The sequence below is a fragment of the Ctenopharyngodon idella genome, chromosome 20 (assembly GCF_019924925.1).
Source record: "Ctenopharyngodon idella isolate HZGC_01 chromosome 20, HZGC01, whole genome shotgun sequence".
NCBI lineage: Eukaryota > Metazoa > Chordata > Actinopteri > Cypriniformes > Xenocyprididae > Ctenopharyngodon > Ctenopharyngodon idella.
This window is the reverse complement of record NC_067239.1, coordinates 18,289,612-18,310,140: the sequence shown is the minus strand read 5'-3', so window position 1 is coordinate 18,310,140 and position 20,529 is coordinate 18,289,612. Positions and strand designations below refer to the sequence as shown.

Here is a 20,529-nt window from a genome sequence, read left to right as displayed (position 1 = left end):
TTGCACGGTTTGACGTGATCTGAGCTAAGTGATTGTTAGATTTAATCACTATTGGCAGCACGATTTATTGTAATGTTTTTTTCCTCAGTTGTTCAGAAAAAAAGTGGAAAACATGTTACTTACACCTTCAGATGACATTTTCCGGCGAAAATTCTTATTTTGGTCATACTTCCAAGATGTAGAATCTGTGATTCCGAAGTACAGTATCCACACCGATATGGTGACTAACAGCAAACATTAGATTCATCCACGCTGAGGAGCCGTGCCAATGCACAACCCACCTATAATTTAACAAATAACTGCAATTGCAGGTTTCAAACAGAGATGGCGACAAAGAGGTAAAACTTATGGACTGCAGTTTTAACTCTCTACCCATTGGTGTATATCACCTCATCATAACGTACATTGTATGCTTGTTATATTAATCAGAGTATAAAGGGACACAACTGCCAGCCCACTCTGATCATGCAAATGAGTCAGCTTCCAAACAAAGGAACATTTCCTGCCTGAAATGACACCCTTTTCATTGGTCAAGCCTAACTCGAGAGGTGTGACCTCTGCAGAAGTTAAAAGGGCATTATCTCAGTGACCCTCTCTTTTCTGGTTGCAGTTCATGTGGAAAAGAGTGGAGACATCCGGTTAGATCGCGAGGCCGCAGGGACCTCACTTTGCCCTGGTAGTGCAGCTGGAGGGGCCTCAAAGTTACAACCAGCTATGTCGTAACTTCCAATCCAGAAGAGAGGACCACAACATCGCTGAAGTTCGTCATTCTTCAACTGAACTTTCTTCTAAAACTGTATGTCCTGTACCCAGGAGAAACATAATTTTTTTTCTGTGGCCTCGAAAATAACCTTTCTGAGAGTTGATAGACAATTAATACTAAGTTTTTACTAGACAAACAGGTTAATTATTACTAATTAATTAAATACTGCTACATCAAGTTAATTTTATTAACTGATCCAAATATTTATAATTATAACAAGTTATAATTATTTATTCATATTTCCTTGAGTTAATTTGCTACAACCCATATAAGTGTATTGCTATAATTTAAGTAAATTATTATTATTTTTATTTAGAAGCTCCTTTCCAAGAAACTTTAGGAGCTGCTAAGAACCTCTATAGGATTAGTTCACTTTAAAACTAAAATTACCTCAAGCTTTACTCACCCTCAAGCCGTCCTAGGTGTATATGACTTTCTTCTTTCTGATGAATACAATTGGGGTTATATTAATAAATATCCAGACGCACTCAAGCTTTATAATGGCAGTGAATGGAACCAGTGAGTATGAAGCTCAAGAAAGTGCATCCATCCATCATAAACGTAGTCCACACGGCTCCGGGGGGTTAATAAAGGCCTTCTGAAGCGAAGCAATGCATTTGTGTAAGAAAAATATCCATATTTTACAAGTTATAAAGTAAAATATCTAGCTTCCGCCAGACCGCCTTCCGTATTCAACTTACAAAGAAAGTGTAAAACTCTCGCAGTTCAAAACACTCAGGCTACCTCCTATGCCTTCCGTATTCAAATTACGGAAAAAGCTATTTTTTAAGTTGAATATGGAAGGCGGTCTGGTGGAAGCTAGTTATTTTACTTTATAACTTGTTAAATATTGATATTTTTCTTACACAAACGCATCGCTTCGCTTCAGAAGGCCTTTATTAACCCCCCAGAGCTGTGTGGAGTATGTTTATGATGGATGGATGCACTTTCTTGAGCTTCATTCTCGTTGGTCCTGAGTTCACTGCCATTATAAAGCTTGGACACGTCAGTATATTTATTAATATAACTCCGGTTGTGTTCATCAGAAAGAAGAAAGTCATTTGGTTTGAGGGGAGAGAAAAGTTTCATTTTCAATTTAAAGTGAACTAATCCTTTAAGAACAACTAAAAAGGAAGGTTATTTAATTGGTAATGGAAGAATTTATTGACCCTTGCAGAACCCTCAGCATGTACGAAAAAAAAAGAAAAAGAAAAAAAAATTACTTTCAATGAAAAAAAAAAAGGAAGGAAAAGGAGGTAAGTATCCCTTCTGAAAGCTTTATTTGAGAAGACCGAAAGCACTTCTCACGTTGCAGCATCCAAAACAATTATCTTATTACTGTAGGCATTAGGAAGCTCTCAAACAGTTTACTTTTCACCATGCTCTCAGAAGCAAACAATTGTTCTCACTCAACATTCAAATCCTTTATCCGCACAGGCTTAATGAGTTTACAATGTAACCTCTGGCCGTTTTTATTCAGACCACCCGGAATTAGCTTACACGGTTACCTTTCATACCTAAATTAATTATAGCAGCATTACGCAGAGCTAAATGTGGCTTTGCACCTGCTCGTGCTATTTTAGTTGGGTATATCAGAAAAGGTCATCACATTAGCATATATTGTTCTATTCTGAGGTTTCAACATTTCCATTTCCATTGCAGAAACTCCACAGAGCAATTAAATATATTGATTGTAACCAAGTCATCGTATTTTGCCAACTCCAATTCTCTGTTTTTGATAACTTGTTTTTTATCTTTCACTCCCTCATTATCAGTTTTATCATAGATCGTCCTGCAGTGGCTCAAGTCTCAAAATAGATCCTCAATGGTTCAGAGGCCGTCGAAGCATTGATATCCAGCCCAAGGAGAACATCAGGTGGGCAGACATGATGTACCACGATACTCCATATGGATGTCCTACAAGGAGGCCAGATTAACAGCCAACCACAGTGGAAGGAAAGCCAAGGCAAGCATGAGGTGGAGAACGGTTAGTCTGATGCCAGCTGACGGGCCTGGCTTTGCAGCAGTGGGTCTGGTGTAAATGTATGGATGACTCTGGGATTTGTCAGTTTGAGCATGAAAGAAAATTAAAGAATGTATTAATGGAATTAGCAAATTAATCCAACACATTATGCAATTATAGCGACATAATGGCATAGGAAAATTACACTAATAATCATTTCTTACCACAGGGGGGCAAATAAGCTCAATAGGGTTTGAAAAGCTCTCCACCATAAACTTCTCCCCCTCAGGTTGAAACTTGCCACAAAAAATGAGAGAAACGATTTCAGAATGACAAACTGTGCCTATATGACAGTGACACAGAGATAATCAGAGGTTGTGATTGTAATATACCTAAAAAGGGGCTGCAGTACACATCAAAATGATATTTTATTCAATGTTTTATTTATTTTATTTTACTTTAATTTAACTTACTTTAGTGTACTTTAATTTAATTTAATAAAAAAAAAATATTAAATGGAGTTTTGTGAATGTGTTCTGGGTAAAAGAAACCAAAACTTACCATGTTGTTCCACAGTCCCTTGGCTAGCTCCTCGTGTCCTTTCATAGTAAAGTGGAAACAGTCCGGGGTAAAGAAGCTCATGTCAATCTTTCCATTCTAATCAGGGAAAATTAAGAAAACAAAAACCTTGACCAGCACATGCACATTTTAATGGAAACCTTCAATTTTAAACCTAATGCAAAGCTAGCAGTAAAGTGGCATAAATTACAGTAAATAATAATAAAACAATCAGAGGTCACTTCTTACAGGGAGTCTTGGAGGATCTGCGTGTTTCAAGAAGGGCTGCAAAACTACGGCAAAGTCATTCTTAAAGAAGCGGTCACTGTGCAAGAGCTGCTCCAATGCTTTCTGAGACAAAAGATATTTTGGGTAACACTATTTTACAGTGTCCTTGTTACATATGTCACATGTACTTACTGTAAAAATAACAGTAAACTAGAAACTGAAGTTTGTAAACAAACTTTGATGTTGGCTTGAGAAAGCCTAAATGGGCAGCCTGAGTCAAAAGAGCCAAAGCACATGTCTGTTCGATGTTCTCAAGCTGGCCCCGCCACAAAAAAATAAATAAAAACATTCTTGTATTTAGGGCTGTTATAAATTATTATTTTGATGATCGATTAATCTATAGATTATTTTTTGTCCCCACTTTATATTAGGTGTCTTTAACTACTATGTGCTAACATTTAAATTAATCATGTAATTATTGTGCACATGTTGTTATATTGTACTTATATTTTTAAAAATACCTGCATGTAACTACAGCTTTAGTTAATTGCTATAATTACATAAGAACACCTAATATAAAGTGTGACCATTATTATTATTATATATATTTTTTTACATTGAATCTGAATCTGATAGTCAATTATAGTGCCTTACCAGTATAACCTTAGTTAACCTACCAATAAATAATAACTGTAATTTATGCTGGTAATCTTTCAAGATTTTATTTAAACATTTTGTCATAAGATTTACAAATAAAAAAATCCCATGGAAAATTTAGTCTCATGAGAAATATAATAATAATATTAATATTATATTCGCAAGCCAACATAATAATGCATAATTACATGCAACTAACCTTAAAGCAAACCCTCATCCTAACCCTAATTATATAGTAAGCACATGCTAATTATTATTACTCAGTACTTAAATGTATAGTTACACTGTAACAAAGACACCTTAAAATAAAGTGCAACCACATTTTGTTTGGCACCATATTTGCAAATTACAGATTTGTAATATATCTGTATAGACAACTGACAAAACAAATCCACCTGGAATTCTAAGTTGACTCCAACCAGCTCCTTTAGATCAGCAGATCCAGCAGCTGGCTTTACCAGACAGGAGCAGAATGACCTGGAGAGATGAGAGCATTGAATAGGAGAGAAATTAACCTGTAGCACTGAAAGAACAAAGATGACACGTTAACCACCTTGAAAAGACTGACGCATCATCATATATCAACTGCATAAACATTCAAAGTGATTTATGATTTTGAAAGAATTACTCGATATGAATTGTGTATTTTCATTCCTGCACAATTAGCATCCATGACATCACATTTACTTTTAGCTCATTTTTAAAAGCTTGATTTAATTTCCTGTACCTCTGGAGCAGACATCCTGGGGTGGGCTTCTGTACTTCCCTCAGGGTCTCCATCGGCAGTATCTGGACCACGTTCACTATCATTCGAGGAACCTGCAAAGGTAAATTGATAGAAAATTGTATTAATGCATTAAGTTGATCAAAAGTGTCAGTAAAGACATATATAATATTACAAAAGATTTCTATTTCAAATAAACACTTTTTTTTTTTTTATTTACATTCATCAAAGAATACTGAAAAAAATCAGTTTCCACAAAAATATTAAGCAGCACAGCTAGTATTGATCATAAAAAAAAATTCTTAAGCACCAAATCAGCATATCAGAATGATTTCTGAAGGATCATGTGACACTGAAGACTGGAGTAATGATGCTGAAAATTATGCTTTACCATCACAGGAATAAATCACATTTTAAAATATTTTAAAATAAAAAAAAATTTAAATGACAATATTTTTTCCACAGTATTACTGTTTTTACTGTGTTTAGCCTTGGTGATCTTTATAGACTTCTTACAAAAAAAGGTAAACAGTAGGGTATTTAATCCTGAGGTTTTAAAAAGAAAAAACAAACAAACAAAAAAAAAAAATCATATTTCAAAACTTTTTTTTGTGACAATCCCAAAATCTGCTATTACCTCATTCATCAGCATTTCCAAGGACACAGTCATGTAATGGACAAAGTTCTCCACCGAAAACAGGGACTGTGTGCATAAATAGAGGACATAAATTTAGAGGCTCCACAAAGACACTCCTAAAGGACAACATGTCTGAATACAGAATATCGACTCTTTAAAGGTCACTTTTACTATAGCCTAGAACTGCTGTTTCTCAAAGAGCAAACACATTTCAAGGGAAAAACTACAAGATGTTAAACAAGAGGTTGATGATCATCTGTGTACAATCTGCGTCTGTGTTTACAATCAATACATTTGTTTTAAACCTCCTCTAGTTCCCGCTTTGACATTATGAACAAAATCTGTCAATACTGTAGAAGAATCTTCTGTCTGTAGTTTGCCAAAGAAACAGCTTTGTAAGCAATGCCTTGTCTTTGCAGTAATCACAGATGTCATTCATCCCAATTAGAATGGTCAACAGTTTCCAGTCTTCATCAAAGTCAATATCCTGCAGCAAAAGATGGAATCACAATAATGCCAACATTTCGCCATCTGTATTTGTAATAAGCAAAAGATACAGAGGACAAGCAACACATTTAACTTTGGAAACAGCATATTCATAATGCATTTACCTCATATGTTTTCAATGTATCAATCAAATGTCTGACTTGTTCAGGAAGATTACTAGGAAGAAAGCAAAACTCATATCATCAACTGATACAATACCACATGAGCTAAAAGGTCGCAAAATACAGTTTCAGGTGTTTGTTCTTTAACAACCATTTATGAAGAATGACTAGGGATGTACTAGCATTTACAAGGTGTTGTGTCCGGTTACAGCCAGGTTAAATCCAGTCTCGCTGAGGGGAGCTGGGGTCCCATGGACCGTCTTGGTTGGGGCAGGTCCCACTAAATAGGGGTTGAAGAGTCGAATAATGTCTAAATCAGAAGCACAGAAAAGCACAGGTCACCAATTCAATTCAGTTCAATTCACCAATTCATACTTTCATGAGCATTTGCAACCAGACTATGAAGATTTCTGATTGTTAATGCAGAATATTAAGACAAAAGGACGTACTTGCCAGTGTAATGACATCTTGAAAGGATCCATAGCCGCCAATGCTTTTAAAACATGGAATAATTACAATAAAATTACAAAATTTCTTAGGAAATATTTTGGCCACATTAACAGAACTTCACAAAAGTATGAGAAATATCATCATACTTGATATAAAGTCACTTTATTTCTAAAAGTAGTAGCCTCAGAGAAATAAAAAAAGAAGTGCATGTTATATTAGTATTAGTAATTTACCTCCATGACACGTGACGAAATTCAATAGGTATGCCGAGAACTGTGGTTGCATTTGCACCAATGGCTGTCTACAAGTGAAACAATTACTATCAGAGATCATTATAGCTTAATTTGCTTAATTAATTCTGTTGTCAGCTAACTAATGAACAGTGTCCATCAAAAAAGAACTAAACCAAAAAAGGAAAGAGTAAATAATCACACTCACTGTCAATGAATCCCCAAGAGCAGCGATCACTTTAATATCTGCTGCTCTCACCAGCTCAACTACAATAGAGATACAGCAAATCAGAAGATCAGGTACCAAAACATTATATAATGCAGTTGTCTGTGGTACAACAAGACCCAACATTTCTCATCAATGATAAACATCAGTGTTAAGGCTTAAAAAAATTAGCATTAGCAAACTAGCATTGGCAGCTTGTATAATCAAGCTTGATCATACTGGCTTTAGATCAGTAGTCTGTATTCATCAATGTTGGCAAATTCGTCACGATGTGGAAAAATAGTCTAAAACACCGACCCTAGACCAGCCTACCTGAGGTTGGCACAGTAGAGGAGGGGCTCATGTCAGGACACGTGAACGGTGGATGTTTGAAACTGATTGGCCTGGTCTTCTCAGGAAACTCCTGTAACAAAATAACATGCGGTTGACATCACAACCAAAACATCATTCAGGCCACGGACCATCAACCACCTGGAGCATTCAAATGTTTACATTTTGATTTATCACAGATAAACCAATTGGACAGTTGTATTTATGGTCTCATGTGACTGAAATGATGATAAACCAAAAAAAAATTCCTATCACAAATACACAAACACACCTTTCTAAGCGCTTCCTCGCTGTAGTGACTGAGTCCTTCCTCATACTCCAACCTCCACTCGTCACCTTGAGATAGATATTTTGATCCATGAGTACTCGAGCCTTCACAAAAGTTAAAACATGATACAGACCGGCCTCCATTGGTACAGCACAAAGCCCTTCAACACAGGTTCGCATAAACATCTCGCTCCACCAATTTGGAGTCCTGGCATCCCAGGTCAATCTCACACATGTATCATGTGCCCTGCGCTCCAGCTTATCTTCCCAGCTCTGGATGCTTCTAGCACTTACCTTTGACAGGGTAGAGGGCTAGCAAGCAGGTTGCCACGGCAATGAAAAGCCACTCCATGGTGGAGCGTTTCCAAGCTGGTTAGCACAATGGTTGTGCGTGCAGAGAGAACGGGGCCATTATATCAGTGCCCCTTTATCTCCCCCACCCAAAACAGCTGAGTGACGAAGTTCAGGCCCACCGACATAAAGCATGATCCAGATGCACATGCAACTGCCAGGGGACTGGTGACCATTCACAACTTCAGAGAGCTTTACTAGAAACTGTGTAGCACTGGGGCCTGGGAGAAACAAACCCACAGCGCAATGCAGATCAGGACCCTTTCAGAGAGAAATAAATAAGGTGGCGGTTGATGTTTGCTCACTGGATGTTTGTTTGGACTGAATAGCACTTGTAGGTCTAATTATATTAAGATAAGAAATGACATTCAGCTGTGAACCCATCGATTTTTATTAGTTATTTAGAAACATTGCCATTTGAAAATGTAATTATTTGCTTTTTAGACTTTTTACCCTTTTCATTTCAGTATTATGAGCGGCTTGATTTACATAGAAGAATCTGTTATACGAAGAATATGATTTTTATAGTTTCAAACCATTGCTGAATTGAGAGAACTCCACAAAAACAGACTAATGTTCTGGTGCATCTTTGCATGAAAAACAGTCCTTTACATCCTATTCACATATGTATGCTTACATTGCAGATTTTTTTTTTAAACACCAAACGTTGTGGTATTGCTATATTACCTGAAACGACAGACACATTCCATCGCCAAACGATCAAATATTCTAGACATGCTCACAAATTAAGTGATCTGAAAAAATATTTTCCTCTGAAAAAAGAAACTAGAACTAAGATTCAGCACATCCTGAAGCAAATGAATCCGCTTCAGGAAGTTGATGTTACAGAGCAACAGACCTCACGCGATAATCATCAAAAATAGCTTTGAGAGCATTCGATGTCTTAATCTGAAAATAAAAAAGGAAAAAGGTGTCTTGTAATACAGAAAACTGAGCATTATAGCCAAACAGCAACCCATTCAACAATTAAAATGTTGTTTTTCATGTATGCAGTGGAATTTATATCCTATTTTGGAAACTTTTGGAAAGGTTGAATTAATGACTGCTGAAGAATGAAGCTTAACAATCTGAAACATACTGGACACCAGCCATAATTGCACTGAATCTTTACCATAAATATGCTACAGACACAATTTTGTAACAACAAAATGAGGTCATGGGCAGTCTCAGTGACTTAACATTTGGTGAGCATTTATGGCAATAAAAAGCCTTTTGACAGAGTTCGGAGCTTTGGTAAGATTACTTACCATGTAGTTTATTCTTCTATAATTGCACATTTTAATCAAGTGAAATCTACATCTATGTGCTGGTGAAAACAACTTTTGTCTGAATACTGACATTATAAATAATTTCTGGACTTAAAAAAAAGTGAAAAAAAAAACAAAAACAAAAAAAAACACTTAAGTTAACGTATGATTAAAGTATGAACTTTTTACATATCGAATTCAGAGTGCAGCCCACCTCGCACTCTGCATTACAATGAGGACTGGTGTCCGAGTCCGAATTTGTACCAAACTTAATACTAACAAAAAAAAAATCTGAATGGGTTGCACAAAACAGGTTCAATCCTTGACTTTTAGCACAGCGGCAAGCAAAATTCATAAACAACTACCGTAGTTTATTCAGCAATGTAATCTTTTTCCCCCCACATAGTGAGCGTTGATTTGCACAAATGTTATTTCACTTGGCAAAACCCTGAGGCGCACGTTTAAGATATCATAGAAGTTCATCTAGTTCTTCCCCAAGCCACAGTAAAAAAAAGACTAGAGAGGGGCTAGACAGGGCAACAAGAGTCTTGAAAGCTCTTTTGGGGTTTGCAAGATTAAAGACCACAGCAAGGTGCAGGTGTCAGCGGCTGTCCTGGGGAGAGAGACGCTAGTGGGCCCCAATTCATTCTCCCGTAACCCTAGTCCCGTTCGGTCACCTCCACCCTGATCTCTGTTCTCTCACTGTTCCTCAGGCTCTCCAGCAGGCTGCTCCGGCTGGGCTGGAGGTCTAGGGGGCGCTGGAGGGGCTCTGGGTACAGCTTGGTGCTGTCTCTGCCGATATGCGATCACTGTGCCCAAGAGCAGCGCAATGACAGTCATGAGGTAGAGATCCCACTCTGGACCCAGTAACTGGTCAAGATCCACCTGAGATAGAAGCTCCTTCAGCTGAAGAAAAAAAAGATGGATGTTATTGGTTATTCCTTTACTTGAAACATATCAGATTTAAGGTGGATCCTCACTGACAGAGGCGACTTACATTGAGATCCTGCAGGTACTGTAGTGCATAAATGAGGCCCAGCTTGCACAGGGCCAGAAACACAGGAACTTGGGCATCAGGACTGGCCTCTGCAGCCATGTCATAGAAACGTTTAGCCAGATGAATGTCCTGTGGAGGAACAACCAAAAACATTAGTGCATTGTTTATTATATGCACTACAGTTTTTGGGGTCAGTCATTATTTTTGGTATGGGGAACATATTTACTATTAACTACAACTTTTGCCTCAAACTCTTAATTTACTGCTTATTAATAGTTAGTAAGGTTGTTGTAGCATTTAAGTTTAGGTATAGGGTAGGATTTAGGGATGTAGAATATGATCATGCAGAATAAGTCATTAATATGTGCTTTATAAGTACTAATAAACAGCCAATATGCAAGCTAATAAGCAACTATTTAAAAGTTAGAATTGTTCCCCCATACAAAAGTGTTACCCTATTTTAGAAAGAAATGAATACTTTTATTCAGCAAGGATGCATTAAAAAGTGACAGCAAAGACTTTTATAATGTTACAAAAGATTTCTATTTCAAATAATGCTCTTCTTTTACATTTCTATTCATTAAAAAAAACAATACTGGAAAAATGTATCAGGATCAAATGTAAAGGATCATGTGACTGAAGACTGGAGTAATGGCTGCTGAAAATTCAGCTTTGCAATCAAAGGTATAAATTACAATGGCTGTTTACATGCACAACTTTTATTTCAATCGAAATTAATTCATTCTGATTGATAAATCTGAATACAGTATTTATATGAACGCTAAATAGGTGATTGTGAAATATGTTAAAATACAATATCATTTTAAATTGCAATAATATTTCACAACATTACCATTTTAGAGGATTTTTAATCAAATAAAATGCAGTCCTGGTGAGCATAGGAGACTTCTTTCAAAAATATTTTTTTTTAAATTACCGACCCCAAACTTTTCCACAGTAGTGCACATGCTATATGTAAATATACATGGAGATTTCACCTGTTTGATACCGAGGCCCTTCTCATGCATATATCCCAGATTGAACATGGCCTGTGCACTATGCTGTTGCTCAGAGGCCAAACGATAATGAATGACTGCAGTCTCATAGTCCACATCAGTGCCATAGCCATAGAAATGATAGTCACCCAGCTTGATTCTGGCCACTGTGTATCCTGTTAACAAAAGATAAAACAGCTAAAATGAAGTTATAAAACAGAAGCAGAGGAATCCTGTATTAGCCTGAAGGGGTTTATTTAGCGATAATGATTGTCTGACTATATATTAACCAGTTTGTTATGTGGATGTGTAGCAAGTAAGTACATAACTTTGCATGAAACACTGAAACAACTATATTTAAAAAGAGTGCAGAGTAATATGAGATATGCAAAACTATCACAGTCTAGAAGACTGGTTGCTAGGTACAAAGGTCAAATACAGTTTAGCATTAATTATACAGAAATATCTGACCACAGAATGCTACGAATGACCACTCAGATTCAAGTATCTGAGTGAGCCGTGAAGTAAGCAGTTATATTTGTCTCACTATAATGGTTGTAAGGCCATCAAAGCACTTGGCATTTTGTTAGAGCGACTGTATGGGTGGAAGAGAACAGTTTAACCTTGAGCAGCTGCTCTGGTCCAGTGGAGCAAAGCCCTTGGGTATGTTTCATTCTCATTGAAGATCTGTGACCCCTCTGAAAGACACAGACACAGAGTCAGATTGCTCTGTGCAGACTGCTTTACCTTCAAGAAAGATTCTGTCACCTTCTTTGTGCATTCCCACATACAAATTTCCGTAACTGTTTTCCAGTCATTCATGATTTCTAATAATGATATTTTTTATTTTAAAATAGAATATAAAAGTGACTTATCCATGACTTTTACAGGCCTAGAAATAACAATTTTAAGATTTCTTGATGTTTCCAGGTATTCATCCTGTTTATTAAAAAATTACAAAACTGATTACAGGCGGGAGGCGAGTGGGGATGACAAGGCAGTTGAATTTTATGTAAATTGTGTTTTTTTGGAGATTTTCTTGTTATCTTTCATATTCTTGCAATAAAGATATGGTTTAAAAACAAAATTCAGATTACAAGGCAGATGCTGGCTGACATGAAACTATAAGGACAGGTTTAAAAGGTCAGAAAGATCCAGGTTTGCTTTCTCAGACCAGCTTTTAACTAAAAACCACAATTAAAGGGTTAGTTCACCCAAAAATTCTGTCATTAATTACTCACCCTCATGTTGTTCCACACCCGTAAGACTTTATTCATCTTCGGAATGCAAACATATCTTTTTGATGAAATCTGAGAGCTTTCTGTCCCTCCATAGACAGCTACACAATTAAAACTCTGACACTTCAAAAAGTTCATAAAGAGATTGTAAAACTAATCCATATGATTTGAATGGTTTAGTCCAAATTTTCTGTAAAGACTTGATCACTTTTTATGATGAACAGATTTAATTTAGGCTTTTACTCGCATATAAACATCGATCAGCGAGCATAAACAGAAGCTCAACCAAACCTGATTTTGGAGCAATACCTCTTGAAGCTCAAACGTACTATGTAACATGAGAATGAACTTCATTGGTTCTCGCACATCAAGTGAACATGCTTGAGCTTCTGTTTACCACAACTGATGTGTGCGTTGATGAATGTTGATGAATGTGAATATAAGCCTAAATTCAATCTGTTCATCATATAAAGCGATTAAGTCTCTTCAGAAAATTTTTACTAAAATTCATCAAATTCACCACTCAATTCATATGGATTAGTTTTAGTCTCATTATTAGTTAGTCTCTTTATGAAGCGTCAAAGTTTCAATTGCATAGGCTGTCTATGGAGGGACAGAAAGCTCTCAGATTTCATCAAAAAGAGCTTCATTTGCATTCCAAAGATGAACGAAAGTCTTATGGGTTTGGAACGACATGAGGGTGAGTAATTAATGACAGAATTTTCGGGTGAACTATCCCTTTTTTGGGTGAACTAACTCTTTAACATGCATGTAGGTGTTGGGGGTATGGTGCCCTCTGGTGGTTGAGCACTGACTCACTTTGATCAAGGATGAAGGCCACATTGCTCTGGGCAACCTCATAACCTTGTTCGGCCAGCAGCAGATACTGTATTAGAGCAGAGTCCATATCTCCCTCCTTAAAGCTTCCGTATGCCGCCATAAGTCTCTCAGACCAGCGGCCGCGTTCACACACATTCTTGAAGAGCTGCTCTCACAAATACACATACATTATCTCAACTATCACAAAATCTTTTTGAAACATGGCTATGCATCATGAAATAACGCCTCACCTCCACTGCAGTGTGGCAGGAGCGCATGACCCCAGTCCCCGTGGCATGCATCTGGGCTAGATTATAGAAGGCCAGGATGTGACCAGCTTGAGATGCCAGGTTAAAGAATTTAAGTGCCTGCTTATAATCACGCTTTACCCCGATGCCATCTAAAATATGAAGAATGGGAGAGTCATAAATGCACTTTTCATACTCTTCAAACACCCACCAGCTGAAATGACTAAGACAATTCTCAGTCCTCAATGTTTGTCAAGATCATGTCAAAGCAGAATGCAGGTGGGAGTTTGTCATGGCAACAATCACCTAGGCAACCAAACCAAAAGAGTCTGCTGTGATTTAAGATAAAAATAAGATAATCTCAATTGAAGTGGTGGAACAGTAAGATAGAAAGATAGGTAGAGACAGGGAAAAAAAAATCCAAATATGTTTAGGTTCAGGTCCTAAAGCAATATTTTAGAGCAGAGCAAACCTTAGAAAACGTACATTCACAATATAAATTTCCATGACTTGTCCATATTTGTAAAATTTAATTTTACAAATTTCCATTAAATAAATAATAAAAATAATAGTTGTTGTTGTATTCTCAGAATTTTGGAATGTCTGATAATAATATTAAACCAAATAAATTTGATCAAAAATTCCAAAATTCTGAGAAAAGACATTTATAAAGAGACCTCCCTGTTCAATATTCTGCTGTCTGTGTAACTGTTAGGAATATGCACACTTTTTATATTTGCTATGAAAATATGAGTGGTAAACTTATTTTGTTAGATCAAGACATTATTAAATCAGTCACAATATTTACATATAAAATTCAACATTCATGATGAAAAGAATGTGAACAACCTCATGAATGATGTGTTTGGGTGTTTGAAATTAGTGAAACCCTGTGGGCACATATTTCATGGCCTTTACTGGCTCAGTAAATTTGTTCCCATTTATAATAAATGACTGCTTATTTTTCCTCTTGCAGTAACAGCAGGAAAGGTAAAGAAACAGAAGTGAGGGAGGGAAAAGATGAATATTTTACGCATAATCTCTCTCTCTCCAGCACACACGACTTACTGTAGTACATGGTTCCCAGCTGTAGCTGTCCGTCCACCCAGCCTTGCTCTGCAGCTTTCTGAAAATACTTCAGTGCCAGGTCATAGTTCTGCAGGAACAAGAAGAAACAATAACTGAAAAGGTAATTTAATGATCATACAGTGTTTAGTTAAGCTCATCCAGGAAACTCACCACAGGAACGCCTCTTCCATAGAGATAAGCCATACCGAGGCCACTCTGTCCAACTGGATTACCCTAAAAGATGAAAACAAAAATTAAGTATTACAAGAGAACATTTGAAAATAAACAGTTTCTTAATTTTAACAGGGGAAAAAAAATTCTCACCAAGTCTGCAGCCTTTTTGAAATAATGCAGGGCCGTCTCATTGTTCTGAGGCACGTACTCGCTGCCTTCAGAGTACATCTGAGACAACAGAACAAGGGAAAAAAAGATGGACACATGGAGGTTGACAGATTAAGCCACATTGGACAAGAATGACATTCTGTTACAGTCCAAGAAAACTAAATATAAAAAGGACTCGTTATGTCGATACCTTTCCAAGGAATGCCATTGCATGTGTGTTCCCTGCATTTGCTGCCTGGTTAAAGTATTCATATGCTCGCTGAAAAGGAAGTATAAAATCCATTATTTTATATAATTTAAGAAAAATTATTAAAATGGCAGTGCCTCAAAAATATGCCTGAACAGAAATTACCTGATGATTCTGTTCTACACCTCGTCCTCCATGTAAGTGTAACTGGCCCAGACCCACCTAGACAAAAAATTTAAATGTGATCGTAATCATCAAAAATACAGGTAGATGAAAATACAATTAAAGTTTACATGAAACAGAAGTTGTGGTTGTCATTTCTTCCCTATTGTGATGTATAGCTGAGTGAAATGGCTTCTCGAATGAGAAAAAAAAGAAAAAAGAAAAAGTAGGATGGGACTTGATTTTGTCCATTGGGAGATGATTAGATTGTTGTGGTTTGCTATTATGTGATGTCATGTGAGTGACAAGTTATCCCAACAGACACTCAGAGAAGAGGAAGTTATTTTGATCAAAGATTACAAGGGCACATGAAAAATAATGATGTGCACAGATGACACATTTATAATAAACACTGCAATATTCCAAAAAATAAAAGTATTGTCAATTTTTATTTCATTCTTACTTTAACGCCAAAATATGAAATATACAAAATAGCTGCAGTGACGCTCAGTTTCAAATAATTCCACAGATAAAACAACATGGTTTTACTATACCTGTGCCTGCACATCTCCTTTCTCAGCCAAGAACTGGTAGTACTGGATTAAATCCTCTTCTAGCATTCCACTGCTAGAACCAGGATTTTCCACTTCATCTAAGAGCCTGATCCGCTGTACTGCACTGCCCCCTGTCAGGGACACGTCGCTGGCCACTAACCAAAAAAAAAAAAAAAAAAAAAAAATCCTGTCTTAGGCTACTTTGATATTACAAGACTTCATCACTGAGTTCATATCTGGATTAAGTAAGGACAACGGAATGGTCCCTGTTATTAACCAAAAAATGTGTTATATATTACAGAATTTGTATAGTTTATGTTCACAATGCTCAGAAAACAATCCTTTCATATGTATTATGCGAGAAGTCACCATGTATTAGGTCACTAAGCTTTTTTTTTTTAAACCGACTAAACAAAAAATTCATAGAGACCAAAATCATAGTATGTAACAAGATATCATCTTTACAAGTGGCCACCAGGGATCCAGATAACATCTTTTAAATTATGTTGTGCTGAAATTTTATATATACATTTAGTGTATGAGGATGGCAGCTGATGAAGCACAGAAATGTAACAAAGTTTACCGTGATTGGCCACTAGTCTATAGTGAGTGAGAGCAGATTCACAGCTCTGAGGAACCCCAACACCTCCCCAATATCTGTAGCCCTGAAAAGAAAGCATGACATTCATCAGTAGGCACAGCCATTAACTGCAGGACAAACACAAGCCTACACCACAAGTACCAATGTATTGAGAAAGTAGGCATAGATAAATTATGGTGCCACAAGGTCTGAGGTTTCAACTTTAATTCATGTAACTGAGCCAACGTGTCGGTCAGAATTTCAATAGTTCCGAAGGCTTGTCTAGACACTCAGCTTGATATAAGTAAAGTCAAATAAGACTTGACACATAAGATAAGCAAGTAATCAAGTCTTGTTTCCAGGCTGAAACAAGATCCTCCCTTGTTAAAAATATAGGACAGAGAAACATTCTTCTTACCAGAATCATATGTGCTACTAGGTTTCCACCCAAAGCTCCAAAGGTGTAGTACACCAATGCCTGCAATTATGTGAAATACAGTATTTTCATTAAACATTCACATTTAAAGCATGTTTTGCTTGATAAATGTCATTAGGGGATACCTTTGCTTGACTAGAGTTCACTCCTAATCCTGCAGCATATAGGAAACCGAGTGCCTGTGTGAACACAAATTGGATATGACCTCAATGTAAAGAAACTTTTCCTGATCCAATAGCATAGCACCAATAAATAACTCAGCAAAGCTGCTATCCTTAACAAATGGCTTGAAATTAGTCACAGGACAAAAAAAGCATCAGTATTAACACAGAAGATGACATTTAGTTGCTATTAACAGATAGCAAAACAGATGCTATTATAAACAGATGCTATTACAGTCTGGGCTTTAGGGGAGCCCTCCAGTGCCAGTTTCTCAAAGATCTCTTTCGCCTGAGGGACGTTCTGGGGTAAGTAGTCTCCAAACAGCATGGCATATGCCACCTTCTCCATGGCCTTGGCATGACCCAACTCTGCCACTTTCAGGAGTCTGTCATACAAACTGTAATACAGAAATTAATATAATTATAAATATACCAGCATTCAAAAGTCTGGGGTCAGCATGTTTTTTTTTTTGTTTTTTTTTTGAAAGAAGTCTACATTTACTTGATGAAAAATACAGTACAAACTGTAATATTGCGAAATATTATTATAATTTAAAAATGTATATATTTTTATTTATTTCTCTGATGGCAAAGCTGAATTTTCAGCAGTCATTACTCCAGTCTCTAGTGTCACATGATCCTTTAGAAATCATTTTAATATGCTGATTTGGTTTAAGAAACATTTGTTGTTGTTATTATCAATGTTGAAAACAGATGTATTGCTTAATATTTTTGTGGAAATCATGATACATTTTTTGATGAATAAAAAGCTCATAAGAACAGACTTTATTTAAAATAGAAAACCACTAATAACATTATAAATGTCTTTACTGTCACTTTTGATAAATTTAATGCATCCTTCCTGAGTAAAAGAATTAATTTCATTTTAAATAATAAATAAATAAATAAATAAATAAATATCGGACTGACCCTAAATGTTTGAACAGTAATGTAATTAAAATACATTTGATACTTTTGACGCTAACAGAGAAACCAAAACTATCCTACAATGTCAGGAAAAAAAAATGAAAACACTGTGCATGAAGGTACAACAGGGGCAGGTAAGCTACAAAGGTGTATCTTTGCACAAGCTACAAGCTTATAGTACAGTTTTTGCGCATTTTTTCAGAAAGCGTAGCTTGAAGACGTAAAAATAACAGGAGCACTGCAAGCAATAAAAAATATACATGGCACAGAACTCACTCTTTCTTCTGGCTCCTCCGGTTGGTGCCATTAATCATCCTAATCGTGGCCTGGTACTGTTCTTCAGCCTCTTCCACCAACCTCCTCTGCTCTGCCTGCTCCTCAGCTGCGAGGACAAATGTACACATCACACATGCATTTGGTATAACAACTGCAAGTGCTAAAAATCATGACTGATTTTTAAAGGCCGGTATTTTTAGCATTGATCTTCTAACATCCAGGCTAATTATGCAAAAGAGCAAGAGTAGTAAAAGACAAAACATCATTCTACTAATGTGCGGAGAACTTTCTCACTTTCAACTAAAGTGGTATCATATTTGTATCATGCAGACTGTAGAGTCACAATACAAAATATTTTGATTCATTTTTACAATATAAAGCACACTAAAATATGCTACCAATAATAGCTCACTCACTTTCACAGAAGCCCCATTTCTTATCAGTGCTGTAGTCGTACATCGTGGCACACCACAGCCTCCCATCTCCTCTGCCTTCAGTAGTGCACTCAAAGTACTCTTTCCCTTGGAAAAGAAAAGGAAAGACGCAGGGCTCTCCAGAGGCCGTTCCTCCAATCACCACCGGAACTACGACACATGATAAACGCCAATGAGAAAACAACACAACCAGACACTTTCACAGGAAACCAACTACACACAGGTGAATGCATGGGTGAGCAAGTTTCTTTTCTCAACAGACACTGCAAGCTGTATGCGGTGAACAGAAAAGATGGATTTTGTGCAGTGAAAACCTAAACTTAAGCAACATACAGTATGACACAAATAGTATCAAAACCTTGATGGTGGGAGCAAAATAAAGGCTGCAAAGTAGAGATAAAATGATGCTAAATGTACAGACAAATCTAACTACTGAAACCTAAATGCTACATCTTAATCAGGAAGCACCTGCAGACCCCATAATGGCTCTGACTCACCTTCTTTATGACGTTCCTCTGGTGGAGGGGGCTGATTTGGAAGGTCTTCTTTTTCAATCCCCTCAATCTCGTTTTCCACACCAGTGTCTGTTGTGCTTCTGTCAGGCTGGGCATCTTTAGGAACATATGCATGTCCCGCCATAATTCTGGAGCCATCATTATCATCTGTGCTCTGATTTTGAAAAAAACCATTGATGCAATGATCACTAGGAAAATAGCATTGTTTACACACACACATGTATATAATGACTGATGTTTTAAGAAATAAACCAATTTAGGTTTTTCATTGAGGACATGGATTTAAAATACAATACCACGAGTCACTAACACAAAACACTGCTGTCTGAGTGGACATTATATTGCTCTGATGATGTGTCATTATGATTTAATGCTGTATTACCTGAGGCGCACCAACCTTCGCACCTCCCTCATCATCTGGAAGTACTTCTGCAATGAATGTACCAAACAGTCAAGATAACGGTTTATATACACTTTACATGCCACTTATGTTAATACATTTGAACTGTTAAAAGCTTTACACTTTAGTTAACATCTAAATATATACATATTTTCTAATACAAGACTAAACATTGAATGCTTTAAGAAGAGTCTATTTGACTCACCACCAGCTGTCACATCCAAAGTCACAGCTAAAGCCACAATAAGGACCAGACAAGACTTCTTAGTGGGATTCATGTTGCCAGAATGTGCAAAACGCAGTGAACGACTAAAAATCTGACTTAAATTACTAAATCAGCACATGTATTCTCCTAACTAGCCATCTAGCTATATAAATCTGTCAGTGAACTGCACCTGACTGCATAACCAACCAAGCTATAGAACTTGGCCAGCAAGCCAATCAACCAGAAACTCCCAAAAGCCAAAATGGATTATAACAAAACAATCCATTCGCACAAATTTAACATTAACACAGTAACCAAAGCATTTGCAGCTAGCAGCTCAATGTAACTAACTCAGTGACCGCCTATCAAACACAGCTAGCAGAGCTAAACAAACAGCACTTCTCAAGAGACTAATGCTGTGGCGGTCGCAGACCATTAATTATTTCCAGGACGATTTCAGGAATAATGTTTCCAAGGCAACTAAAATGTCTATGAAATTCAACAACACAAGAACGTAACAGTTGAAGCGTCTTTAGGGTTTCTCGTGTTTCAGCATATTTCTGTTCACTAACCGACCCCCTATTTCCTAATCCGCTGCGGCTTCACCAATCAGAGTACGGGAACGTAGGCGATAGCCAATCGTTGCGCTTCAAGAGTCAGTTGACCAATCAGTTGTGCACACACAAGAGTATTACGGCTGCTGAGATACGCGAATGGAGCAGAAG

The 20,529-nt window shown here is 36.9% G+C and overlaps 2 protein-coding genes across 2 annotated transcripts; both read right to left on the bottom strand.

The window, feature by feature from the left end:
• Window positions 1–2,026: 2,026 nt before the first annotated feature.
• si:dkey-177p2.18 (phospholipase B1, membrane-associated) lies at window positions 2,027–6,135 on the bottom strand. Its single transcript, XM_051874561.1, has 7 exons — window positions 5,531–6,135; window positions 4,897–4,988; window positions 4,565–4,646; window positions 3,534–3,635; window positions 3,288–3,383; window positions 2,951–3,022; window positions 2,027–2,818 (listed from the first exon to the last, which is right to left on the bottom strand). The coding sequence occupies exons 1-7, from the start codon at window positions 5,561–5,563 to the stop codon at window positions 2,681–2,683; spliced, it is 615 nt and encodes a 204-aa protein (XP_051730521.1). The 5' UTR covers window positions 5,564–6,135; the 3' UTR covers window positions 2,027–2,680.
• Window positions 6,136–8,365: 2,230 nt separating this feature from the next.
• sel1l (SEL1L adaptor subunit of ERAD E3 ubiquitin ligase) lies at window positions 8,366–20,405 on the bottom strand. Its single transcript, XM_051874559.1, has 21 exons — window positions 19,805–20,405; window positions 19,582–19,628; window positions 19,182–19,353; window positions 18,667–18,834; window positions 18,251–18,356; window positions 17,283–17,445; window positions 17,012–17,065; window positions 16,869–16,928; window positions 16,454–16,535; window positions 15,871–16,025; window positions 15,320–15,376; window positions 15,158–15,226; window positions 14,950–15,027; window positions 14,797–14,859; window positions 14,626–14,713; window positions 13,561–13,709; window positions 13,310–13,475; window positions 11,876–11,950; window positions 11,256–11,428; window positions 10,258–10,386; window positions 8,366–10,166 (listed from the first exon to the last, which is right to left on the bottom strand). Exons 1-21 carry the CDS (start codon window positions 19,875–19,877, stop codon window positions 9,960–9,962), a joined length of 2,334 nt encoding a protein of 777 aa, XP_051730519.1. The 5' UTR covers window positions 19,878–20,405; the 3' UTR covers window positions 8,366–9,959.
• Window positions 20,406–20,529: the final 124 nt, after the last annotated feature.